The sequence below is a fragment of the Leptonotus elevatus genome, chromosome 2 (assembly GCF_054856555.1).
Source record: "Leptonotus elevatus isolate MCC_2025b chromosome 2, RoL_Lele_1.0, whole genome shotgun sequence".
NCBI lineage: Eukaryota > Metazoa > Chordata > Actinopteri > Syngnathiformes > Syngnathidae > Leptonotus > Leptonotus elevatus.
Window position 1 is genome coordinate 34249172 of NC_141240.1, and position 27922 is coordinate 34277093.

At 39.5% G+C, this 27922-nt stretch overlaps 1 protein-coding gene across 4 annotated transcripts in view; it reads right to left on the reverse strand.

Annotated features, from left to right (window-relative positions):
• The window catches only part of rap1gapa (RAP1 GTPase activating protein a), a 76071-nt gene that overhangs the window by 42020 nt on the left and 6129 nt on the right, over positions 1-27922 (reverse strand). For 2 of the 4 annotated variants that reach the window (XM_086066889.1, XM_086066886.1), the window contains exons 1-2: positions 24260-24389; positions 7286-7321 (exon numbers count right to left, since the gene is read on the reverse strand). In XM_086066889.1, coding sequence (XP_085923015.1) covers positions 7286-7321; positions 24260-24303 — 80 coding nt within the window. In that variant the 5' untranslated portion in view covers positions 24304-24389. Of the gene's footprint in view, positions 1-7285; positions 7322-24259; positions 24390-27922 lie in introns of those variants that run through there. The other 2 variants (XM_086066899.1, XM_086066898.1) reach the window with 1 other exon arrangement.

Here is a 27922-nt window from a genome sequence, read left to right on the forward strand (position 1 = left end):
TATTTTGTCTTGCTTTTAATTGGAGTTAAGATAAAGAGGGAATCCTTGGAAATTGTTTTTTTTCCCTGTTCAACATTTGTGCTTCCTCCACTACAAAAAAAACAGGCCCAGACTTTCCATTGTGTGAAGACTTGAAGAGTGCTAACTGGGGATTACAACATAATGTGCGCCAGTGAAAACAACACAGTAATCTGCTCACTCTTTGAAGCAAACAGTATTATCGCACTAGACAAAGTTGACCAGTCACATTAGCTACAATCTGTTTCGGGGTTTGTATTCTGGATTTAACGAGGGAAGGCAAAGTGCTGTTTTGGATAATAATCCCTCATTCCCAAACTTTCATTGAGTGATTTTCAGTTTGTAGGCTAATGCTTTCAGCAAACGCTTACGCTGCCTTTAAGCTTGTGTTTATACGTAAAAAGGCCGTTATCTGATAAATGCAGACGGCTTTTGATATGCCCTGCTTCAATTCTGTTTAGCAACGAGTGGCATTCAAACATGGATGGTTGCAAGCGGGTCTATCGAATCAATGTCGCATGCATTTATAAAACGAGGCCCCTGTGAACTCAGACATGAAGGAAAAATAATAATCAGAAAGAGCAACAGAACGCTCTTGTTGAATTTGTTGTGGTCAGGGAGATACTCGGGCAGGAATTAGGAGCATCCTCCCTCAGTAAATCCCCTCCAGCTGGCCCCTCTGGCCGCAAATTCCACGGCATATTAGCCTCCTCAAATTGGGTTGTGGTCACTCCCCTCGCCTGCCCAACACCCTTCGTCCCCTGACGATTGCTGCGGCTGTCATCTCACCAGGCTGCCTCACTTTCTCTTTCAATACTGCGTCCAGCCACTATAGGAAACCCAATCCAGTCAAATCAAATTATTTTCAAATGCCTGCTAAGTCGCAATGTAAATTTCTTATAAATTTGACACACTAGAGAGAATTAATTTAACAAGTTAACACTGATGCCAAATTTGAATGGTTAAAAAATATATATGAACTCATTCACTCCCAGCCATTTCACTGAAGCAACCCCCTTCGCTCCTGGCTGTTTTACTGGATTTTGACTGATTTTGCAAGGCCCGCTGAATATTGTGTTCTATTGCTATAAAAACATGGAGCCTACCAAAAGAAAGATTAGAGTCTCTTCTTTCATCAGGAAAGTATATTTCTATCTGTTTCAGTTTTGCAGCAATTAACATTAGAATATAGCTAAGTTTCATCATTATTCACAAATCTGTTTAAAACTGTGGGGAAAACAGCTTTTTTTGCAACATGGCCCTGGTTGATCTCTTATACTCTGCTGCCACCTGCTGGCCGTTTTTATAATAACTACCATTGCTTCAACTGTTCTCTGCTGCATCAAAGCCTTCTGTATGCTTGGCATAAAAAAACACATTGAAAAAAAAATTTGGGGACACTGGCAATACTCAAACTAGAACATATTTATACGTTTTTGGGAGCAAATGAGTTAGAGGCTTCAAACCTGACATTTTTACTCAATCAACAGAATAATCAATAAAAATATCAATTACAAAAAGATTTGTTTGTAACAGCCCGAGTCGATCGCGTCTTTCTTATGCCTACACATAACTGCATCTTTGAGCAGCAAACTGCAAAACATGTGTACACTCGCGACTGACAATGAGGCGCTCTAAAGCAGTCACACCAACAGAGTGTGCGACGGGGAAATGTATTTTTAGAGTGTGGGCATGGCTGTACTAAAGGCGGTCATGCCCTGACATAGTGGGGCAACTAATGCTGGGGCCCCAAGAGCGTAATTGGATTTATTTTATCCACAGCCAAAACATTTGTAAAAGTGAAATGGTGAATAACAGTTTAATCGAGTAGCTCCACAACTGAGTGCTACATAGTTCTCAGTCTTTTGTAACTTTTCTGCAATTATCCTCAAACGTGTCAAATGTATTTCAAAACAAATCTCTGAATTTACCTTTAAAGGTCTTCAAAATTTTGGTGCAATTGAACATGACTCGATTTCTCAACATTTTTGTGTCTTTTAGTTTCTTGATGCACTATTGTTGTTTATGGCTTAGATTAGCGTTTGTGCTTTATTTTGGCCAGGTGGCACTTAAAATCTTGTTGTATATGCTACAATAGCAATAAAGTTATTCTATTGTGTTCTCTTCTACGAGTGTCTTGTAAACTTCCATACGTTATTTTGTAACATTTTCAAATTTTTTAGCATCCTCGACAAGATGCGTTTGAGCGACAAATTGAAATCATAATGAGGGCCAGTCCAGGAAGCAGTCACATATTTGTAATTTATTAATATTTTTTTTTTTTAATGGTAAATGGTATTTAGCCTAGATTAATCTGCAAATGTGCAGTATTGAAATCATGTTAATCCTCACTAGCTGCAAGGTCACATTACATGGCCATGGATTTGGGATGGAAGAATGATTGGACCACTTTTTGTTGATGGAAAATTGAATGGAAATAATATGAAAGGGTTGCAAGACAAGATTTATCCATTAAACAAGGATGGAACCCTAATTTTACTAATTCCCCCGGCCGGGCAAAATGACCCCGTCCCCGTGAGAGGGGGGGGGGGGGGGAAGCCCACCGCGACCGGAGGGGGAGGATCGCCGGCGCGCCCCTCTCCGCCATTCCAGGTTCGGGGATCTGAACCCTATTCCCTTCCCTGGTCACCCGCCATTCATTTCAATGGGGGATTTCCACCCCTGGCAGTGGGGTCAGTGCCTTACCACCCATTATTATTATTATTTTATTTGACGTATACATTTGGGAGGTTTGGGGGCTTTGTAAAATTACATAACCAATAGCTGTTTAATGAACTGCCTGTCTTTAAGAAAGCTGTTCGGATTTTGACCTTACTGTTACATCACAAACACGGCAATTCAAAAAAAAAAAAAACAGCCCTGGAAGACAGTTTGTCTACACTTGACTTGGCAGCTTTCAGGATGTACAGCCGGCATTTTCGTTAATCGCAAGACACTCAATCACAGTAGATTGTGCCATGCTGAAGTTTAGTGCGTCTATATTTCTGTGTCAGTTGAAACAACACGCCGGCGTGCTGGCTACTTCTGCGATTGGCTGAATGAGTGTGGCTGCAAGTTAATGTACCTTACGCCGAGTGATGACAGCTATTATATATAATATTCTATCTTTTAATTGATGTAAATAAAATGTTTTTCACCATTTACTTTGTGATTGGTTGGTTGAGAAACTTCCGCCGCCCATCGTACAGGCTTTCCGCTCCCGCGAGACCCGACAAGGTTAAAAATAGATTCGCTTTCGGGCTCACATATACACTATGGCAGCACAGAATGACTCTGGGGTTAACAAGGTTGTTTGTGCTCATTTCGCAGATGCGATCAATGACGTAACAGATCACTCGCGCAAATTACGAGATTGCAGTCGATCACCAATGTTGTATAAAATGTCAAATATTGGCCGACCTCAATCCAGTCGATCAGATCGGTGTGAAGTCAAGTTCTCAGCAATTATCTTCAAACATGCAAAATGTATTTGAAACAAATCTCTGAATTCGCAACTCAGCAGCAACTTTCAAGAAGTGTTTCTGTTTACAAGATGTGGCAAGAAAAAGAATGTGAGGATAAGCGGTTCAAATAATGGATGGGTGGATGAATAATTAAAAATGAGGGATTTTAATTGTGATAAGAAAAATATCTGCTTCCATCAAAAAGACAGGTAAAGCAGGTATTTGTTATTATTTTGTGTGTTTATTCTACCAGGTGGCCTATATCAGCCCACTCATCTCTAACAATATATCCAGATTCCCTTGGAAACAAACCTCCGCCACCCTTATCATCACTCTGGGGAAATCACAGCCATGCACATGCGCCTCTTCTACAATAGATACAAGGTCACCAACAGATCATTGCATCCGCTTTTGGCTTTCATTTTCAAATTTTCAAGTAATAAAGCCAATAAAGCCAATATACAGGCTCTAAGTATTAAATCCCAATTATAAAAGTAGACGGCCATTGAAAAAGAAGGAAAATATTACAAGAATAAAGTCCTCACTGAATCCAACATGAGTGTGGCTAACGGACGCGCATTTGCTGCATCATTTTGCATTCTGGACTACTTTATGGAACTTTTTGCGCCCAAATGACGCAATAGCATGACACAACTTGACGTGAAGTGGATTATCCGTCCAACTCGTTCTGTGAAAGTGAAATGGTCAAACAAGCTTTAGCTTTTTTTCTTTTTTTGGGGGTCAATGCTGATGCTAAGTTAGCATGTGCTAACAGCTGATGCTGGAGAACGCCACTTTTTGCTGGTTTGTTTTTAGCGGAACCAAAGCAAATCACAAGTTGTTGCTTGTTATGTGAACTAATAAATGGTCTTTGTAGAGCTGTTACATAAAAGTCATGTCACTCTTGAGGCTGTTGTTTTGTTTTGTATATCATCGCAACCGATATATGTCAATTCATCTCATGCTATATCTCTTAATTATACAAACCCAGGCTGCTAAAAGGACTACTAACTAACTAAATAACATATAAAAAATAAAATGTAAAATACATAAATTTATCAGGGGGGGGGGGGGTTCTGCCATAAAATGTATTCAAAATAAAAGCATTTCTTTTTAAAAAGGGTTACAAGACCTTTGCACTGCACAACAGTAGATGCTTCACTTGACAATTGATGAGCAACGGAGAGGAGGGGAAAAAAAAGCAGCGCAACAGTCTGATAAAAATAACACGGAAATGTTTCCTGACTGTGTCATCCTTCCAATAAGCCGCTGTCACGCGGGCTTTAGGATTGTTTAAGACATCTTGCGCTCTATAGCTGGATGGCAGGTGGATTTGGATTTGGGAGTCGGGGGCACGCTTGTCACTTTGCTTCTATATTTGGTCAGTCGGCAGGAGACGCAGCAGACGCTTCGCTCCGACCGTCCTTGACACTTTGCTCTACCCTTAGACGAGAGCTGACACCCGACCCAAGCTTTGCACACACGTGAGTACATGTGACGACAGACGAGCAGACACAAGGGTGATGCTGAGTGACATCTGATTGGATTTTGGTGAGCAGAGACGGTCTGCAGTGTTTCTCAAGTCATCAGAGGGCCACAGCAGCAATCCCTCGGCGTGGAGAAGCACCAGGTCAGGGTCACCCCGTGCAAGGTCAGGGAAAGCTGACGGTGTTTCTTAATTAGCTGGAGTCCTCACCAGATCTTTTTGTAAAATAAAATAACACAATACAGCAAATTAAACTGTATTTAAAGGTGTTGTTTCTGTGGTACAAGATGCTTTTGACAATTGTTTGGCGGATGTCAAGAGAACATCTGCCTTGAATTCTTGCTCACTAAGCGAGCAATCCCCCCTGTGGGTGCGCGAGCCTGACCGACATGAAGGTCACATGGTTGCACCAGAGGCCATCTTGTTTGAAAGAACGAGTAGGGAGTTACACAATGGACAGCCGGCCACAATAATCCATCATGCGGCAGGGACAGCGAGGCATGGTGCACTTTTATTTGTGTGTGTGTGTGTGTGAGTGTTGGGCTCTGTTACGAAACATGTCATTGCCACAAACCATTTTCTGTTGCGTCCTCCCATCCGGGGAGTTTAGCTAGACAGGATTACAAGCAATTAGGGACCTCCCATAGAGAGCGGAGAACCATTTGTTGGCCCACAATGACCATTTAACATTTTAATCAAGTGCACACGTCGAAAGCAGAGCAGTTCCTGACATTAAATACAGATTAGGTCAGATTAGAACCCATGAGCTCATAAAAAACTTATTAGCGCTGCGTGATGAGGGGGAAATGTACCATCAGAGTTGGATGAGAAACTGTCCAAAACAGATTACCGATGATAAAAAGATGCAATCAATACATCCTATTTTCTATAGTGTCCCTCAAGAGGTCAAGGGTCGATACCACTGATGACGCAGGAGACAAAATATTGCTTACACTCACACGGGGACATGTTTTGTTTGTGGGGACCAATTTGCCAGGAAGTCGCAGTGACGTCTCCAGGAAAATTGGACTTCTCTAACAAAATCATTCCATTTTCTGACATCAACAGCTCTTACCATGGCAGAGGACAATAAAGCTGTTGGAGCAGGATCCCTACCTGGAGGATGAGCAAAAACAGGCCTGTACCTGAGGGATGGCGTCTCAATTATCCTACCGGGCAAGGCCACGGGCTCAGTCATGTGATCTAATCAGTGGCTCAAGTGTTGTCAGGTTGACATCGTCACAAAGGAGAGGAGACATGTCCACCGTGCCCACTCCAACAAGGGATGTTGACGAGACGTCCCCTCCAGTGTGGACAGACGTCTCAGTGGCATCTCCAGAGAACTGCTGAAGACTTCAAATAGTCTACAAACAGTCTCAGAAGAAAAGTTAGAATTTATTGCGACCCAGCTCATCTTCAGGAGATTTCTGTAAGACTTGAGTCGCCATAAGTGTTGCCAACTCGTCTTCAAGACAGTGAAATATGCCTTTTTAAAACTGGATCCTTTCACAGGACAGTTATAAGCAATAGTTCTCATAAAATATTGTGATATGAATAGCTTTTTGAAGGGGTCGATCAGAAGTGGAGTTTTTAGAAAGGGTGGCAAGTTGTAGCGCTTGTATTGGATTGTTGATTATTGAATTGTGCAGGTATGCAGCACCTCATGAATTGACTTGAGTTGTTATGGTCACAGTGCAGGCGAGAGTTCAAAAGCACACGCGGGTCGATCACTTTTAGACTGTTGGCACAACATAAGCTCTTTGTTGAGGCCATGCATGACATTTCATTGAGGGGTCGTCGTTGTTCATTAAAAGGACGAATCCATTGTTGCGCAACAACAATATCAATAGTGTCACCTTGCCTGACAAATAGAAACCCGAATATTACTTTGGAAACTAAACCCAGCATTGAAATTCTAACCTTGGCTCAGAACCATCAAATGGGCTCAAATTTGAAGATTGAAACCCTGATTTAAAACCTTAACTCCAGCGAATCCCTACTTCGAAACCGTGACACTGACCCGAAACTAAAACCATGACCTGAAATCATCTGGAATGTTGTTTTAAGCCCTACTTTGAGGCACGAACCCTGGCTCAAATCCCCAATTTCAAACCCATGAACTCTTGTTTGAAAATCGAACCCTGCCTTGTAAACCCTAACCTATATTCGAAGCCCCACCCTCCCTTTCATTGGTTTTCCTCACAGACTGAGTTCCGATTCCCAACCTGAAATGATCCAATTTTAGTTTATCGATTATTATTATCTACAAGTATGCCTTGGCTCAACCAATGTACCGATAGGAAAACGAAAAACTCACCATATGGCCCTTGCCTTGGAGAAGGTCCTGTCCACCCTGGAAACAAACACATACATGTTGAGCTATTTCAAACAAGCCAGCTTGTGAGTGACAACAAAATAAAATCCGCACCAGGACAAAAGATGTCACAGCCTCAAATGTATACATTTTCCTACTTTACCGGGCGTATGCAAAATAAGTGTGGAAGAAAGTGTTTTGTCCTTTGTACATGTAACACCAGCCTGATGTGAAGTTGAGGTGTGTATGTGGGGCAGGGTTGGGAGGGTTACTTTTAAAATGTAATCAATTACAAATTACCTGCTAAAAAAATGTAGTTAGTAACGTAATCCAAGTACCATAATATTAAATGTAACTGGATTACTTTTGGATTACTCCAATATTGAGTATACTCATGAAGACAAAAATACTAATAAATATCACCACAATATATATTCTATACAATGTGGCCCTGCTATTTGCGGGTGAAAGGGACCCGGGCAGACGACAAATAGCAAAAATCCTTGTGTAATTAAAAAGCATGTAGGCTATTGATTGATTGATTGATTGATTGAAAGCCTTATGCTGTTTTCGAACTGTCACTGAAAGCAACCACACCTCACAGACAGACAGACAGACATATAGACAGACAGATAGACAGATAGATAGATAGTCATTCAATGAGGATGACGATGTGTGACATCAACTGCAAAATGAACTTTTATCCCAGTCACAAGTTTAGCCGTGTATATGTTGTGTATGATGTTTAAATAGTGAATTGGTGGGAGGAAGATTTGTTTGGAAGGTGTAACTCACATAATGTTTGTAGGCTAGCGGGCTAGCTAGCAAGAAGCTACAGCGCATAGCATGTCGCTGGACTTCTCAGCTCAAACTTTTGCTCCGAGTAAGTTCCAGTGAATACCGGTCGCCATTTCCTCCTCCCGTCCATGAAGCTTTTTCAAACTGCCCGCGTGTGGAGGACACGACTCGTCAGTTCGTTCGGTTTGTCCCCACCTCCCCGAAATGTAGCAACGGTCCCACTCGCGCGGGCGTGCATGCGCTCTCTCCCGCTCTGTTCTTCTCTCTCTCTCTCTCTCTCTCTCTCTCTCTCTCTCTCTTTCTTTCTCTCTCTCGCCCTCTTTCGCACTCTCTCTCATCGTAGAAATTGTAATCCCTCGAAGTAATCCCCCTTTTTAATAAATGTACCTGTAATCTGATTACATGTTTTTTCCTGTAACTGTAATAGAATACACTTTAAAAAAAATGCAATCTGATTACGTAACAGCCGTACATGTGTGGACTGCTGCTTGTGTAGGATTTACTCCACGATGTAAAGAACTGACACCGTCCACAATGCATTGAGATGTGTCCTTAAACCACTCACTCGCAGCACTGGCAGCAGGAATTGCTCCTCTCAGACAATAGAGGGCGGTGTGCACACATACCACACAGCTGAGTTGTCAGGGCAATTTTTTTCTTCCAGGATGCATGGACCACTTTTACATTCTTCAATTTAACACAATAAAACCAATCCAATCCTAAAGATACAACACCAGTCACAAGTTTCAGTATGCCCCATTTGTTCAAGTCCAATGATTGAACTTATAGAATGAGTTGCCACATGTTAAAAAATAAAAGAGATAAGGAAATAATTAAATTTTAGAATTGCACAAAAAGGCACACAGTATCCATACTTAAACCCCATGAAGGTGGTTTGGTATAATTCAGATTCAGAAATTTCTCTCAGGCATCAATGAATCAGTTGAACTAATGGTTTGTCAGCAACATGTATAAAATGCAAATAAGTATTCAAACAAGGACAACAATGAATAAATAGGATGATAATACAGAAAAATCTACTCGGGGAAATTGGCATTCATCAACCTGAAAACTGAAGAGTTTGAGCAGTCGCTTGTGTGCATTATGGCCACTCTGCAGTCGATAAAGAAAATCCAACAGACATGACATGCATGGCCTGCCTGCTTTGGATTTACGGGAGTTTCACAAATGGATTTTGTGGGAGGTCGTACCCCCATGACACCCCCCCCCCCCCCACACACACACACACACACAACCCCCACAAAAAGCGGCAAAGCTGCTCCATGGAATAACTATTGCACTATTCATTGCTTGACACCTCAGCTGTCTTACGCTGCAAACGCGTGGAACACGGAATGTTGAGTATGTCAGGACTCTCACGGCATTGCGCAAATATTCCGCATGTACAATTGAATTAAGATTGTTTTGCTGCCCAGCCCGACGACGGTGATGCATGACTGCTTTCCATCGTGCAAGTCATCAGGAAGTCAAACTCACTCATTTTTTCTTTACCAATTATGCGGCTAGAAATAAAAGCTCATGGGAAAATGGTGGCTTTGATTTTCACTCTAATCAGTATTTAACTTTCATGGCGAGGAGCATACATATGAAAACACAGACGTTATGCGGACGGACAAAAAACAATTGAATTTGTTCCCACAAAGTACAATAGGTATAATGTCACAAAATACAAATCAATTATATTGATTTAATTCCTGAATAGTTGGCTATGCAAATTGAGCGCATCTTCTCTACCCTGATGTCCAAAGTGTTGGTGCAAATGATATTAATTTAAACCCAGAAAATGAATATTTTGTTTGCATATCAAATCTTCTTTCTTCTTTCATTACCTTAACATTAAAATTTATTGGCAGAGTACACCCAAGTGTTTATCAAAAATTAAACCTGTTGTAATCCTATTTCAAATTATTAAGCGACTGTAACATTCTGCACAGTTTGGACATTAACACTGCACTTAATTATAGGTCAATTTAAAAAAAAAACTGTACTCAGTAATAATTCAATAAAGTTAATCTAAACAAATGTTTGAAAGCAAACATAAGATTACAGTGGACCCCACATATGAATCCCGCATTCAAAGATTTTTTTATGAAGAAAAATCCTCATGATTTATGAGCTTCTTTTTTTTTTTTTTAATAGAACTTTAGGGGTTAATTTTTTATCTGTATTTTATTTTCCAAAGCATTTCTATGAGCGTCAACTACTGTATACGCGGATTTTTCTCTATTCACGAGCGAGCCAGGTCCTTATCCCCCACAAATAGTGGGCGGGGGTCCACTGTCTGTACATGCAAAAGTAAAATTAAATAAAACTGAGATGTACTTGACAATTGTAATGTACTGGAGTAAAAAACAAACAAACTACAAACTACTGAAACGGCTTTGCATACCACTAGAGGGAGCCAATATTTGATAAATGTGACATAATAAAAGTGAAATAGATGTTAAACAGCACTTCCAAAATATACACCACACACACGCACGCGCACATTCACGCATGCGCACAACTTGACGTATCCTTTGTTGCCAAGATACTCAAAGTTTGAAAAATGAAGACTTCAGTCCAGCTTTTTCTAGAGAATAACATCAAAATCTCATTTGCCGCTTAGGTTTCTCAGCATTCCTGCCAACTGACTCAGCCAGGGCGCGTCTACTCGAATACATGAGCCAATCCAGGACATTTTCATTAGAACGAGGCCCTTGGTCAAACACTCAGTGTACATAAGACCTCCTGTCTAAACAGTGAAAAGTACGAGACTCCAAAGTGTCACAAGGTCATAAACTTTATCCGATTGTTTCTTGCTCTGACCTCATGGGGTGTGTGAGATGATCTTAATAAAGAGTTTCATCACACTTTGCTATTTGTGCGCTCCGAGTGAAGGATAATTTTTCTCAGTAACCTTCAGCGCACTCTGTACTCAACAACCACAGGACAACCACCATCGCTGCATACAAAGTGCTGCACAAGGAATAAAAATCAGCCATGCAGTTAAGACAAACAAAATAACACAAATACATTATTTAAACAATTGCACTTTTTGTTCCAAAATGTATAATATCAAGTAGAAACTTATTTGACAAAGTTCCACCTTCCTTCAGTGTCACTGTTACTGGACAGAGTAGAATCAAATTTTAGGACAGAAAACGTCATCTGGAAGTCAGAAAAAAGAGAAAAAGAGAAGAAGAAAAAAGAGAGAGCAATGATGATGACATGTCGAATCGGTAAGATTACCGAATGAACAATACTGAGCTTTCTCTTAAAAAAAAAAAATAATAATAAAAATTAAAATTAAAAATTAAAATGGAAGACTGTCAAAGCAATCAGGGAGAAATATTTGGGCTTTAAAAACTGAATGAAAATTTGTTTTTGGGTGTTTTCGTCCTCTCAAAGGCCATCTATATATTAACTCATTTGTTCCCCAAAACATATAAAAAAAATTATATTTCAAATAGTGCCATGGTCCCAAAAAACGTATATAAGTGTTGTTGTTGTTTAAATAGTATTTTTTATTTTTTATTAAATTTTTATGCTAGAGCAGCAGTGCTCAAATTCGGTCCTCGAGAGCCCCTATCCACCCTGTTTTCCATGTTTATCTCCACTAACACACCTGATTCATGATCAGGCTCGTTATCAGGCTTCTGCAAAGCTTGCTGATGAGCTGATCATTAGATTCAGCTGTGCTGCAGGAGGGAAACAAGGCTCTCGAGGACCGATCTTGAGCACCCCTGTGCTAGAGCATACAGAAGGCTTTGATACAGCCTCTGAACTGCAATGGCAGTTATTACAACAACAACAACAAAAACAGCCAGCAGGTGGCAGCAGTGAAAATGGCTGCGAGCGAATGATTCCAAAGTAGGACAGAAGTAGTGCAACACTTTACAATTCAGACACAGCAATATTAGAATATTACTCAGTACTTTGAATAACAGGAACTCATATTACTTTGTGGAAGTAACTCTGCTCACACTGGCTGCACAATTCATGTATTTATTTATATTTTTTTGTGCTCGTGTTTTGGTGGTGTTATATCCAAACAAAGACAAGTCTGTCCGATATGTTGCGATGAACAAAAGTAGGTTACAACAAATGTGCATGTGGTTCATGCGTTATATTTGCACAGTGCAAACAGTGTGCGTTGGCTGCTTTTCGCCTGGGAAAAAGTAGATCAACTTGATGAACTGGTTTATTTGTGCCAAAGGGGAAAATAAATATTGCTTCTCACTCTCTCTGCGCTCTCGTCTAGTGATCAAACATGAGCCGGTTTCCATGGAAACGGATATCAAGAAACTCTAGGCCGAACTGGGGTCCCCCGGTAAATCAATTTAGCTTAATGCTAGCAAACAATAGAGGGCTAAATAAATAATAGCAGTGTCGTGCAATTACATTGATGTGCTTCCCCCAGGTGGCCAAGTGACACATAAACACAACAGAAGAAGCAGCACAATGTCCATTAAATTGAAGCAAACAATGCTGAATTCTTTACATTCTATTTCATTATATCAACAGCGTATTATTTTATAAAGTACAATATAATAGAGTGCTATTTTCCCCCATGAAATGAAAAATATTAAAAACATTTGTGAGGTTTGTTATTGAGAGGCTGGAACAGATAAATAGTAGTGGTGAGAATCTTTGAATGTATCACGATTCGATTCGATTACGATTTTTGGGTCTGCGATTCGATTCAGAATCGATTTTCGATCAAGAATGATTTTTGATTCAAAATGATTTGATTGACAATGATTTTTTGTTCCATCTATGAATGTGCAAGGAATTGCAATGATCTACTCCAGTCTGACTCGCTAATGCTAATTAGCGCGCTACTCGCGGCACTTTTATCACTCAAAAGAACGGCTCCACACTGCAAAAAACAACAACTTTTATTGGAATAATTTGATCGTGACTTTTTCCTTCCACTCTCTAATGTGGCTACAACTTAACAGTGTATTAGACCGTGTGGAACCACACTGCCCCTAAATGGCCAAATCGGGTACAACATGAACAGCGCTCCAAATAAAGGCACACACAGACAAAGGCAAGATAGTATAAAATAATTTCAATAAAATCTATTTTGGGACATTTAAAATCGATTCTGAATCATACTAAATGAGAATCACGATTCTTATAAGAATCTATTTTTTTGGCACACCCCTAATAATTAGCATCCCCATTGATTTCAACACAAATGATGATTTGAGACACACACGTAGTTACGGAACAACCTGAACTTGAAAATGAGTCACTTTTGAATTCTTGTGGTCGTTACGTTAACCTGGCGTTAGGATTACGAGGCGTGTCACTCGCTGGACTCCAATAGTGACAAATCGTCGGATTCAATGTAACTTTCAAGGTTTTGGTTGCTGCTCCACATCTTGAGCGAGCTGCGTTACGTTAGCAAGTCAGCAGCACGGCTTGTTGCAAGTAGGTCAGCAGGCCCCGGAATAAATCCATCTTAAAGCAAACAAGTTTGCTGTTCATCTCGCAATCATCTGCATTGACTCGGGCTGGAGGCAACATTGAACATTTGACATGTGAAATTCGAGAAGTAGTTCAAATGCAAGCTGCGTGAGACAAACGCTTCCTTCAGTAAATCATTTTCAAAGGCAACTCAATACGCTGTTTCACATTTTTCACAACAGTGAGAACTTCCGGAAATAACAAGCCTTTATATCGAGTCAGCAGGGTGGACTTTTTTTTCTGACTAATGATTAGTGATTTTAAATACAGCAAACATGATGGTGCAATACCTGTTGATCACCCCTCCCCAATTATATAAGAAAATGAGCACCTACATTTATTATTATTATTAGCAGTTATCCGACCGCACTTGTGACATGCATTTAGCTAGCTAGCTAGCTAGGCCGACACGCCCCAGGCAAGATTATATTTTCCCTTCGGCTAGCCTGCTGGCATAGCTGCTTTAGAGTGCCTCATTGTTGGTCGTGAGTGCACGCATGTCACAGAGAGGAAAAAGAGTGGGGAGGGAGGAAAATTATTTAAAAAAGTCTGACTTGGCAGCCAGTGTGCAGTGTGGCCACTTTAGAGCGCCCCATTGTTGCGCCATGAAACAACCCAGTGGGATACAGTATATTCCAGCTATTAGAGGCTTTAAAGCGGAAGTCAACCCAAATATTTTTTGGGGGACAAAGATATGTTCAATGGAGCCCCACTAGTCTAAATATGATATTCCGGTTAATATTGTGTTAGTGGAATATGAGTTAAGCAGCACTTTTTGCCACTTGCTGTCGACTGAAGATGACATCACAGTTGCTCACGTCTCAGGTAACAACCAATTACGGCGCAGCATCAGAAAACAGGTGAGCTGTGATTGGTCGCTGCCTGAGCCCTGAGCAACTGTGATGTGATCTTTAGTCGACAGCAAGTGGCAAAATGGCCGCCCCCTGAGATGGAGAAAAATGGCTGGATTTTGCTTCATATCTCATATTCCACAAATGTAATATTAATCAGAATGTCATGTTTAGACTAGTGAGGTCACAAATAACATATCATTGTCAAGAAATGTTTAAGGTTGACTTCCCCTTTATGCAGATTATTTTCAAACCTGTAGTTAAAGCTGCTCTCTGTAAAAATGTGGCCAAAAATATCTTTCAAACAGCTTTTTTATTTGACCATTTATGTCTGAAACGTCTTCTAATTAGTAGATAAACACTTTAACTGTTCACAATGGGTACTCCTGCAAACCTCTAATGTTCGGGTTCGAATTTCCCGCCCTCTGTCTGCGGATGTGACGCCATGTGCGTGTTGTGTATGTGAAGAAGGGAAAATGTAGTTAAATTTTTCGGCCACAGGGGGCAGTAGCGATTTTGAAATATCAATTCTCTGCGTCCAGTCGCTTTAAGCGTAGGTGTAAGAAAGACGCAAGATGAAGTCGCCAGTAGTAGTTGTGCTATTTGATTGTCAATTAACAACTGACCAAGTCATAATTTTAGCGCGTTCCGCAGACCACAGAATTTCAAAGTGGCGAGAACCGACTTGATTTTTTCACAATTTTTGTCATGTTTTGATTCTGTGAGGGTTGGATTTTTTTGTGTGTTTTGGGTGTTCTTGTTGTTTTTGTCTGTGGTTGGTGTTTTTTGTCTTGTGTTCCTTGTTTGTTCCCTTGTCTCGTTTTGTCTAACCACGTCCACCTGTGTCTTCCCTTCACCAGGTGTGTCTCATTAGTGTTGGTGTATTTAGACCCCGTCCACACGAAAGCCAGTTTCAATGTATCCTCACAAGTTTCTTACCGTTTAGGCCGTTCGTCCGCACGATGGCGCGGTTTTGTAGTTTGAAACCGATCAATTTTGAAACCGCGCTTCAGTGTGGAAAGAATTCAGAGCACGCCGCATACGTTTAGACACCATATGCAGGATACTCCTCCAGCGATGACGTAATGGTCGCAGATTGATGGCGTATGCGTAAATTCTGGTGAACCGTCAGTCAACAACAACAATGGCGGATAGCCGTGTCGTAGTGGTTCCGCGCAGCCTCTTTAGCTTGCTTATGCTTTTGCAGCAAAATATTTAGCTTCTTTAATCCCACGTTCAACAAGCGGTGTTGCACTTGAATCACCCGCCATTGTCACTTCTCCTGTGTTAGTCTTTTTCATGTTCTTTCGATACATGCAAAGCCAAGTAAGGGGAAAAAAAGTGTCTTCTTCGCTGATTCTTCTTCTACGCTTTCCATTAACTCCCTGTGGCTGCGCTACAGCGCCACTCCAGACTTGGCATAGACATTACAGTCGTTAAACGTCCTTAGCTGTTTTTTTGGGGGGACACGCGCAATTCTTGAAATGCTTCTGTGTGTACGAGATTTGTTGGAGGAACGAAGCCGGCCTTGCTTCCGTCTGAACGGGCCTAAAATTTGGGCTTTTTGAGCTTTGGTCCAGAGACGTTCTGTGGGGTGTACTTATTTGAGTAAAAAAAAAAATGTCTCCATTTCATATTGTTAACCTTATTTTCATGTTATCTAAATTTACTCTAGTCATTATTTTGTAAATTGTTTTTGTGTTCATTGACATATTGTTCAAAGTGTTATTTTTCGAAGGGGGGGGGGGGGTATCCACTTATGCTGAGCACTGTACAATAGTGGAGTAGAGAGTGCAGTATTTGCCACAGAGATACAGTGGAGCAGACCCATCCATCCATCCATCCATTTTCTGTACCGCTTGTCCTCACAAGGGTCGCGGGGTTGCTGGAGCCTATCCCAGCTGGCTTCGGGCAGTAGGCGGGGTACACCCTGAACTGGTTGCCAGCCAATCGCAGGGCACACAGAGACGAACAACCATACTCACAATCACACCTATGGACAATTTGGAGTGTCCAATTCACCTGCCATGCATGTTTTTGGAATGTGGGAGGAAACCGCAGTACCCGGAGAAAACCCACGCAAGCACGGGGAGAACATGCAAACTCCACCCAGGAAGGCCGAAGCCCGGACTTGATCTCACAACCTTTGCACTGGGAGGCGGACGTGCTAACCAGTCAGCCACCGTGCCGCCCAGTGGAGCAGACAAAATACTCAAATTTCTACATTAGCACTTGACAATACCACTAATAAGAAGCATTATACTGTGCTGTGCGTGTTTGTTTCACAATGAGACACGGATGTGCTGTGAGAGTTACAAAATGATGGCATGCAATTTTAAGGAAAAAAGTACTATATTGGGATTTATTGGTCTGCCTTTAAAATGATCAGTCTTTTTTTGGGAGGGAATTTTTATGTACTAGTGGTATCTGTATCTGGTATCAGTATCTGTGACTACTCAACAGTTGAGTATCAGTATCGGTCTGAAAAAAAAACCACGTTATTGAACATCCCTATTTGAAATATATGTATCTGTCTTCTCAGTCGAAAGGGCCCCATGCCTACCTTTGGCTGGGGCCCCAAATTTCTTAAATCCGCCCCTGCAAATGTACACACACACACACACACACACACACCCACACATGCGTGCGTGAAAGAGCCATCCATCAGCAGAATCACAACAAACACATGATGTGGCCATTCAACTGGCAGGTATCAGATGTGATGGTCAGTAATGATATCATTTATATTGATACGCATCAGAAAGCATTTGTTTGATTTTGGTTTGGTTTTTATTTTCGTGTTTCCTTGTTATGCTCGTCACACCGGTCCCCTTGTGTCTTTCAATCAGCACGCTGTGTCGCGTCCAGGTGTTTGTCATTGTCTCGTTAGTTTGCTCCTATTGAGGCCCCGGTCCAGACGGAAGCAAAGCCGGCTCCGTTCCTCAAACAAATCTCGTACACACAGAAGCATTTCAAGACTTGCGCGTGTCCAAAAGAAGACGCTGAGGACGTTTAACGGCTGTAATGTCTATGCCAAGTCTAGAGTGGCGCTGTAGTGCAGCCACAGGGAGTTCACGGAAAAGCGTAGAAGAAGAATCAGTGAAGAAGACTAACACTTTTTTTTCCCCCCCCCTAACTATATTGCAATCTACAAAACAAACATGGCCTTTGCATGTATCGAAAGAACATGAAAAAGACGAACAGAGGAAAAGTGACAATGGCGGGTGATTCAAGTGCAACACCGTTTGTTGAACGTGGGAATAAAGAAGCTAAATATTTTTGCTGCAAAAGCATTAGCAAGCTAAGGAGGCTGCGCGGAACCACTACGACACGGCTATCCGCCATTGTTGTTGACAGACTGTTCAGACGGTTCGCGCGCAGTCACGCGAGAATTGGCGCATACGTCATGAATGTGCGACCATTACGTCGTCACTGGAGGAGTATCCTGCATATGGCGTCCAGGCGGACGCGTACGGGGCGCGTTTTGAAATCTTTCCACTCTGGAGCACGGTTTCAAAAATCATCGGTTTCAAGCTCCGACATGTGGACGAACGGCTTAAACGGTAAGAAACTTGTGAGGATACATTGAAACTGGCTTTCGTGTGGACGGGGTCTTAGTTCCCTCCTTCCCTGCATTCCTTGTTGGATCATTCATTTTTGTGCCGCAGTCTGCCAGTCGTCCTGTCCTTGCCCGTGTGTTTTGTTACTTTGCATCTACGCTTTGGTCTTTTGTTATTTAAGAAGATTTTTCCACGTTCCTCGATTGCCTTTTGGTTGTTGTTTTGGAAATAAATCCCTTTTTGTTGCTCTCCTGCAAGCCGGCCTCGCTTCCCTGAATCCTGAATTTGGGTCCTCACCCCCCAAACATAACAGCATTTAAACCGCTGACATCATAAAGTGCATTTCAGGCTGTACTTTTCTTTTTACGTGTCTCTTTTTTAGCAAAGGACTGTGTGAGTATTTTTGCCACCTCTGAAAATAAATGTATGTTAGCTGTCGTTAAATAAATATTGTGTTATTAACTCATTCACTGCCATTGACGGCTATAGACTCTCCAAATTTTTTTTTTAACTATTTCCCCACTTGTATGAAAACCTAGATTATTTTTTGTGTATTGGGTTAACTAGTGAAGTCATGTGATTAATTACGATTACAAATTTTAATCGCCTGATACCCCTAAATTTTAATAATCTTTTCTTAAAAAATATATATATTTTAATATATTTTATTTTTATTTTTAATAATTGTTTTTTAAAATTATTAATTACTATTATTATTAATCGCATGACTTCACTAGTTAAACCATGATTAATCACAAATTTTATATCTGTTCCAAATGTAAAACAAAAAAAAAAACAAGTTTTCATACTCTTGTTAACCAAAATGGAAAAGAAATGTTAAACTAATAGAAATAGTTCAAATGAATTTTTGACGTCTATAGCCGTCAATGGCAGTGAATGAGTCAATATGACTATGTAAGAAAATACACGTAGAACCAGTTGAACACAGTTTTGAGTTTGAACATTCTTTGCAGGTGATCTTTCAGAGAAGCGATGACGTCGCCCAGCGTGGCAAAAGCAAATCATCCCATTTTTTCTCGTGATACGCGCGGCGCTGGCATAAAACACAAAGGTTTACTGTATAATCCAATGCCAGCTAATTAGCAGCATGAAAAAGAAAGCTCAGAATGTGGCCCGGTGTCTCACCATCGACAGATGGCTTGAAAAGCCAGGAAGTGGGTAAATATGCAAGGTGGACTGGCTGAGTAGGCGCTGAAGGGCCCTCGGTTCGACCTCCATCTCCTGTTTGTTTTGCCTCTGCCCTTGGAAATGCACTTGAATGGCCTCCTGTCCTCAAGCAGCCCTGCCTCGCAGTCTAATCATCTTTTGTCATGCTGACAAAACAAATAAAACAAAAGCCCCACACACTCATCCGCGCTTCCATCCTCGGTACAATAAGCGTCAGGCATGAGGACTTGGAATTGGCGACAGCCGCCCGTCTTTTCTTTCAAACAGCAGGCACAGATGAACTTTGTGGCTTTTGAATGTGAATCGACAGTTACTGCAGAGACTTTGTGAGCAGGACTGTGTTTACGTTGAGTCTATTGAGTCTACTATTGACTATTTCTAGAATCGATTAATCTATCGATTATTCAATCGATTAATTGACTAGTCGGATTCATTTTAATTTTGCATTAACTCATTCACTGCCATAAATTCATTTGAGCAATTTCTATTAGTTTAACGTTTTTTTTCTACTATTGTTAACAAGAGTAAGAGAACCTAGAATTGTTTTTTTTATTGTACATTTAGAACAGATATCAAATTTGTGATTAATCGTGAGTTAACTAGTGAACGGACGTGATTAATTACAATTTAAAAAACATAATCACCTGACACCCCTAATTTTTAATAATCTTTATTCTTTAAAAAAAAGATAAAAAATTTGGGTCGTCAGGCAATTAACTCATTCACTGCCATTGACGGCTATAGACGTCAAAAATTCATTTGAACTATTTGTATTAGTTTAACATTTTGTTAACAAGAGTATGAAATCATAGAAGAAAATTATTGTACATTTCGAACAGATATCAAATTTGTGATTAATCGTGAGTTAACTATTGAAGTCATGCGATTAATTACAATTACAAATTTTAATCGCCTGTCGCCCCTATTTTTTAAATAATTTAATCGCCTGACGCCCCTAATTTGTATATTTTCTTTAAAAAAAAAAAAGAAAAGATTATTTTAAAAAAATGTCTAGGTTTTCAACAAAAGTGGAAAAAAAATGTAAACTAATAGGAATAGTTCAAATGGATTTTTGACGCTTATAGCCGTCAATGGCAGTGAATGAGTTAATATTAGTAATCGTAATTAATCGCATGACTTCGCTAGTTAACTCATGATTAATCACAAATTTTATATCTGTTCAAAATGTACAATAATTTTTTCTCTAGGTTTTCATACTCTTGTTAACAAAGTTTTTTAAAAAGTTAATCTAATAGGAATAGTTCAAATGATTTTTTGACGTCTATAGCCGTCAATGGCAGTGAATGAGTTAAAGTGTATGTACCAAACCCTTTTTCCCCTTACTGTTTATTAACCAGTGATTTGTGGTTATTTTGTACTTCATATTCGCATAGGCTAGTGATTAAAAGAAAAGGGGGATTGATTGTTGTACTATGTTAACGGTTCGGTCATTGTTTTCCAGTAAACACAGAAGATAATCAGTCTTCTTTCATCAAGGACGACAGAAATCAGTCAACAATTACTGTTGATATGCTGAAATCAGAGGATTTGGACGATTTTCAATAAAAAAAAATAGCTCCAAACGATTACTCGATTATTAAACTATTTGCCGGTTAATTTGTTAAATGATTACTTGTCAATTAATTTTAACAGCTCTAACCGGAACACAAGAGGCATCCAAGGAATGACATAAGCAAACACATGTCGTCTTTAACGCTTACATGCTGTACATTTTCCATGCACACGTGTTCACACATTCCACGTCATGTTTGACCTGCGCCAAGAATATCCTGACCTCATCATAATTTATTGTCTATATCAAATTATGAACTACACATCTAAATGTATTAATATGTATCTCTTATGTATAATTGTTCTTCTGTTTGGAGATTCCCGCCTGAGCCCTCAAAGAGTAACAGGTGCGTATTTCCATGGGAGCTGAATTGAATTGTTTAAGCAACCACTGTAAAAAAAATATTTTAAACATAAAATTAAAAAAACAAAAACCCATACATTTATAGCATTTACAGTTATAGTTCAATCTGCCAAATCTGTGTCATTTGCGCCCCGAGGAAATTGAATGTAAAAATGTACAATAAAATTATCTGTTTTAATACATTTATATTATTAACTCCCCAAAACGTATAAAAACGTTCTATTGTAAATATTGACATGGTCCCAAAAATGGATCTATATGCATGTATGTTACGTTATACGTATGTTTTTTTTATGCTAGAGCATAGTGAAGGCTTTGATGCAGCCTCTGACGTGAAGAGTACGCTTAAAGCAATGGTAGTTATTACAAAAAAGGCCAACAGGTGGCAGCAGAGTATAAGAGATCAGCCAGGGCCATGTTGCAAAAAGGCTCTTCTACTCACCGTTTTAAACAGATTTGTGAATAATGATGAAACTTCGCTATATTCTAATGCTAATTGCTGAATGATGATGAAAGAAGAAACTCTAATCTTTCTTTTGGTTGGTTCCATGTTTTTATAGCAATAGAATACACTATTCTGTGGGCCTGGCAAATTTTGTCCAAATCCAGTAAAACAGATGGGAGCCAAGGGGGTTGCTTCCGTGAAAATGGCTGAGTAAAAGAGTTAATAATTCAAATTGATATGATTATATATTTAAATACAATGTAAGAGATATTAATTTAAACTACCTTAAAAATAGCATTTGTTGCTTTCTGAAATTAGACTTTACCATGAAATTTCATCATTTAAATCAGTTTTTTTTCTTAGCTATCTTTGTTTACATTTTTGTCACGTGAAGTGTGGAATTTAGACCCAAAAGCAGCCAAGACAAAAAAAAGTTGAAATACACAGAATCTATAGGCAAAAATACAAAGTAACAACAAAGAGCAGGGCTGGATTCAGATGGCCTTATTTTAAAAACACATCTGGTTGATTCACAGTGTTTGGTGTTAACATAATATTAGCTGGCTACATTTCATATATTTTCTAATTCTATAAAAAAATATATATATATTTGCTAATTTCTCAATATGTGCATTATCAGATTTAGAGTTGGTGAGGGGGAGACAGAAATGTAAGTTTGTTTTGAAGTCGCTATAACAAGCAAATATCCTCGATTTGGTGGAATATCTCTAACGGATCAATGTACATAAACTTTGGAGCACCTTTACAAAAAAAAAAACATTTTTTTAAACAAATATATATATATATAATTTTCATATATATATATATAATTTTCAGTCATCTTTAAGTGTATCCTAAATATTTCTAGGCTACATTTGAGGATATCTTTTACTGCTGTCAAAAGCCAGGTCAAAGGTCAAACTTGACCCAAAAAGTGCGCGGTTGAAAAAAAAAATCCCATTTCGTTTTTTGTCATCTAAATGAGACCGAATTCTTCCTGTGTGTCGTCATGACGCCAAGCATCACATTGTTGATGCCGCATGACGGTGTTCCCCTCCCCGAGGAAACAGAGCGAGCATTGAGCTCTTCTGAGGACAGCGCTCGTACATCTACGCTGTACGCTCTTATCATGCAAGCATGTGACCGGACCGGCGCGCTTTTGCATTGCATGAAAACTTGATTGAAATCATCCCAAACTGGGGCTCATATCTAACATTGTTATTGCAGCCAACCTCTGTGAGCGACTGCATAAATCAAGTTTAGTGCTGAAAAGTAGAACCAGAACCTTGCTCAACACATTCATAACACAAGCAGGAGTAAACTTCAGTTAAAAAAAAAAAAAGTTAAAAAAAATAAAGCAGGGTTTCGAAATGTGAAGAATTAAGAGATGTTTGTGTGTTTGTGCTTTTCAGATCTGATTTGAATGAATGAGCCATCAATCGCAGTATGTAAAATGGTGTCTGCTGTCAGTGACAATTGCTAACTCTGATTGGCTGTTAGCTTGCAAATGCAAATGGTGATCAGAAAAAAAGAAAGAACACTATGAAATAGCGCACACAAGCAAAGCAGCAGCAAATCAAATGGCATCATCATGTAAAATAAGCTCGGCAAAATGTTGCTTTTTACTTCAGCTTGATCCTGCTTGTATTACACGGCAAAATTGGCAGTGTTCATTCAACACCTACAGAGTTAAATTTAGCCCTTCTAAAGTGTCTACATTAGTCCACACTAATTACAGTTAAACAATATTTTTGAAAGAGTCAAGTTGTTTACACTGAGATGGGGTTAAAACAACTCTGATGGTAGTTGTTGAAATTGAAAAATAGTCAACACTGGTGAGTGTTGATTTTACACTGCACCAGTAATGCAGTGTTAAAATATTACACCATCTCTTGTTGTATTTTTTAACACTGAAAACAAGTTGCTTTCATTAACACTAGAAATGTTAATATTAACTAATGAATGTGTTAAATTAACATGGCCAGAGTTGGAAATTGAAAAGTTTCAGTTTTTTGCTGTGCACTCTTCTTGTGTGAGTGAAAATGACTTTATGTGCCCAAACTCCTTTTGTTTGAATGTCAGCGCTTTCCAGCGAGGAGTGAGGAAAATGGCGCTCTCTCTCAAACTGGAGGAGTGCAGGTGCAAAGGCGGAGCTTAATTACATCTCTGCAGAGTTAATCTAACACTTAGGCCATCAACAACAAAATAACACCTACTCTGGACACCGGAGTAGGTGTTAAAATGAATGTTAAAATTACACTTCGAGAGTTCAACTCCCCAAAATTTAACCCTGAAATTTTAACAATCAAATTTTTACTGTGTTTGAAGGCTGGTCAGAGCCATTAAACTCCACGACTGAAAATAAGGCTGTTGAGTGCACCTGTTCACTTTCTGTAAAATAATAATAATAATAAAAAAGAAATAATAGGCTATAGTAAAAGTTCTGGCACTGTGCAAGCAAGCACATAAAGTTTAAAGCTGAAGTTGACAATATGCCTCTCAATCAGGTGCGGTCCCGTTCATTCGTCTAAGCACCAGTGAGGAGAACGCTGCAGTGATCAACATGATGCCAATCCAAACGTGCAGGCGCACACGCACGCGCAAGCGCGAGAATGTGCTAAGTCATCAAAACCCCGAGTCAGTCCGAGCCCACCAAAAACCCAAAAACACGTTCTATCATCACGAGCTTCACGAGACGAAACGCGAGAGTCCTGCTCTTACCCTCCATAAGCTCCGAAAGTGAAACTCCTCTTCCGTTGCGGCATACCTGCTGACACACGACGGCGAGTGCCTGGCGAGTCCAACGAGAACTGAATGGACTCGGTTCACGACTCTGACGGGGCGCGTGCGCGTGTTTGCGTCCACTCAAACCCCACCCACCCCCACCCCCACCCCAGCTGGGCCAAACGTGCACTCGCTGCCTCTTCCTTGCTTTTAGCTACACGCCTTCTTCACAAACAGGGAGGGAAAAGAGGATGAGGGGCATTACATGGGCTGGGGGTGCTGACACTGCTAGTCTCCTGGGAACCAAAAGTGTAATAGCATGGCACCCCCCCCCCCCCCTCCTGCCCCCACCCCACACACACTCAGTGGTGGGCGGATATTTGAATTTGAATTAGAAATGAAACACTAGCATATGTTTAAAAAAAAAAAAAAAAAACAATTGGGAAACAGTTTCCTGTCATGACGTGTGTCCACTCCACAGTCATGTAAACACTGAAAAGTAGCCAACACTTTTTCTTTTCTGTAAATCAATATCATGTTCAGGAAGTTGTGCTGCACTAACCTGCTCATCTGCCATTGTTGTAAAAATGAGAAGTGATAACTAACTGCAACAGCATGTCATTGTCTCACTAGATCAAATATGGGGAAACTAGTGGCTCAATTTTTTTTCCTCTTTTTTTGGGGTGGGGGGCGGAGATTAGAGTTTGGGAGTTTACAAAAAATATCAAATGCATTTCAATGGACATATGTTAGACACAGGTTATCACTATTTGCAGGCTGGCTTTAAGTTGTAATATCACCCTTCACCACTAGATGGCAGATGTTGCTAAGTTGCATTTGTTGTTGTACTGCCCTATACTACAACATAAGTGGTTCTAATCTTTTTATTTTTTCATTTCTTTATTTTTTATTTTATTTTTTATTTATTTATTTATTTTATTTTATTTTTTTAAAGAGCTCATTATTGTTCATTCGGTAATGTCATGTGTGTGTTCAAACCCCACGTGGACCACATTTGAGTTTAGTTCAATACCAACTGACTATCAGATCAGGAAATGGATTATAATTTCACTGAAATGATTATATCCCACCTTAGACAGATTGCAGTTCAAGTTTTGTTTTTATTAATTTGTCATTTAACTACAAATAAAAAATAATAATTTTCACATAATTTATCTTTCAATTTACTTTCAAATCTTAGCATTCATCATTCCCACGCAATTTCTGCAGAAATTGCACTTTGTCGAGTAAGACTATCAAATAATGCTGGCGGTATTTAACTGAAGCTACATCGATTTCTGGTGGGGCTATAGTACCCGCGAGCCCCTGAGCAGTGCAATCGCTGTTGCGTAGAGGATTAATTTTAGACATTTATTTCCCCAGACGCAACCACAAAGGAAACGCTTCAAAGATTTGAATGGACAAATGTAAGACTAGTTCATTTCTGCATGTACCTTCGTAACAATGAATAAAAAAAATATATGTTACTTCAGACATTGACTGTACAGTAAACATTGTTAATATTTTTTTTTCTAAGAATAGGCCTATTACTAAAATGATGAATGAGGGTCTGTGTAATTTTTCAATTTTGGCCCATTTTTTTTAATCTCTGATGTAAGTTAAACAAACAAGTAATGTAAAACTGTCAGCTGCTCTGTATATGTATTGTTGTGAGCGTTAAGGGACTCAAAAAATAAGTTTTTAAAATTCATTTTCGGTTTCGGTTAACAGAATCTGTATCGACCTAAAAAAAGAAAATTGTCACTGGTCTGCACGAACCAAAGAGCTGAATTGTAAAAAGGTGAAACGCACGCAAAGAGCCGCTTTAGGAAGGCTCCTTTTCTCCCTCAATATTTATCCTGCATGGCAATGAACGCACTGCCTATTGCGGCTGTATACTTTCTAAATATTTTCCAGATACTTGAGTGAACAAGAGCGCACACACAAGCGGATATTTGGAGAGTTTGCAGAGGAAAGGCTGAAGCGTGCAAGCATTCAAAGGGCAATTGTGCTTTGAAGTCAGTAGAAAGGAAGCAGGCCTTCACTCACCTTTTGCTTTCCTCTGTGTAATTAGTTTTTTTTTAAACAACTATATTTATGACTTTAGGATCATCAATGGTCATGTCGAGTGCTGCTTACTAATTTGTGTGTGGAAATTACCCCATTTTCACATCGTGTGGACAAACTCTGTATTTAGTTCTCTGGCCCAGCGCCGAAAATGACGGTGTTGAAGAGATGGCTTGTTGCTGAAGACGCCCCCCCCACCCCCCCCCCCCCCCTCCCACCACCACCACCACCACCACCACCACAAACACACTCGCCCGCGTGCACACTATTGCCTTTCACAGCATCTCATTCCAGAGACCGCTTTAGACAGCGGGCAAGTACTTTACTGGAGCAAAGTGCTGCATTGAGCTACAAGTTTGATTTATTCTGCGAGCATGCTCGTGACTCAAATCAAGCGTATCTCAAATAATGTTTGCCTGTTGAAATGACTTCCATTCAATTTCCATTATGAATGGCGCATGCCATTCATTTTACAGCCTCTCAAAATAGAACAACAGGCATTTTTATGTTTTGAATAAAAATAATATCACTCTTTAATATTATGTTATATAAAAACATACACAGTAAAGTGTAAATTTAACTCCCATAGTGTTACATTTAACACTTTCCCTGAGTTGATATAGTTCTCACCAGTTCCGAATTAAATTTACACTTCCAAAAGTGTAAATTTAACTCATTGGTAGAGTGAAATTACAACACCCATAAGTGTTATTATTTGACACATAAAGTGTACTTTTTGCACTTTAAAGTGTTATCTACTTTCACATATCAGTGTTATTTTTTCACATTATCACTGTTATTTTTTAACACTTAAAAGTGTTATTTCCTTTCATTTTTTTGGTATTAACTCATTCACTGCCATTGACGGCTATAAACGTCAAAAATTTATTTGAACTATTTATATTAGTTTAACATTTTTTCCCACTTTTGTTAACAAGAGTATGAAAACCTAGATTTTTTTATTGTACATTTGAACAGATATAAAATTTGTGATCAATCGTGAGTTAACTAGTGATGTTATGCGATTAATTACAATGAAAAAAAATTATTGCCTGTCGCACCAAATTTTTAATAATCTTTTCTTTTCTTTTTTTAATTCATTCGCTGCCATTGACGGCTATAAACGTCAAAAATTCATTCTAACTATTTCTATTAGTTTAACATTTTTTCCCACTTTTGTTAACAAGAGTATGAAAACCTAGATATTTTTTTAATTGTACATTTGAACAGATATAAAATTTGTGATTAATCGTGAGTTAACTAGTGATGTCATGCAAATAATTAAAAACAATTTTTTTAATTGCCTGTCACCCCTAATTTTAAATAATTGTTTTCTTTTATTAATTTATTTCAGTCACAGTTTTGTTGTCACTTTCAACCACAAAGTGTTATTTTCATTCCTTTTTTGTGTTAATTTCTCACAGTTTTAGAGTTACTTCTTGACAAGTTTGTATTTTCCAACTTAAATGGAGACAGTGGGACTCGAACCGAGTACCTAGCGCTTGGGGGGGGCAACAACACTAAAAAGTAAGCCATGTAGTACATGTTTGTTGCCGCAAAATTCTTTTTGTAAATCGAGTTCCCGCACGACTC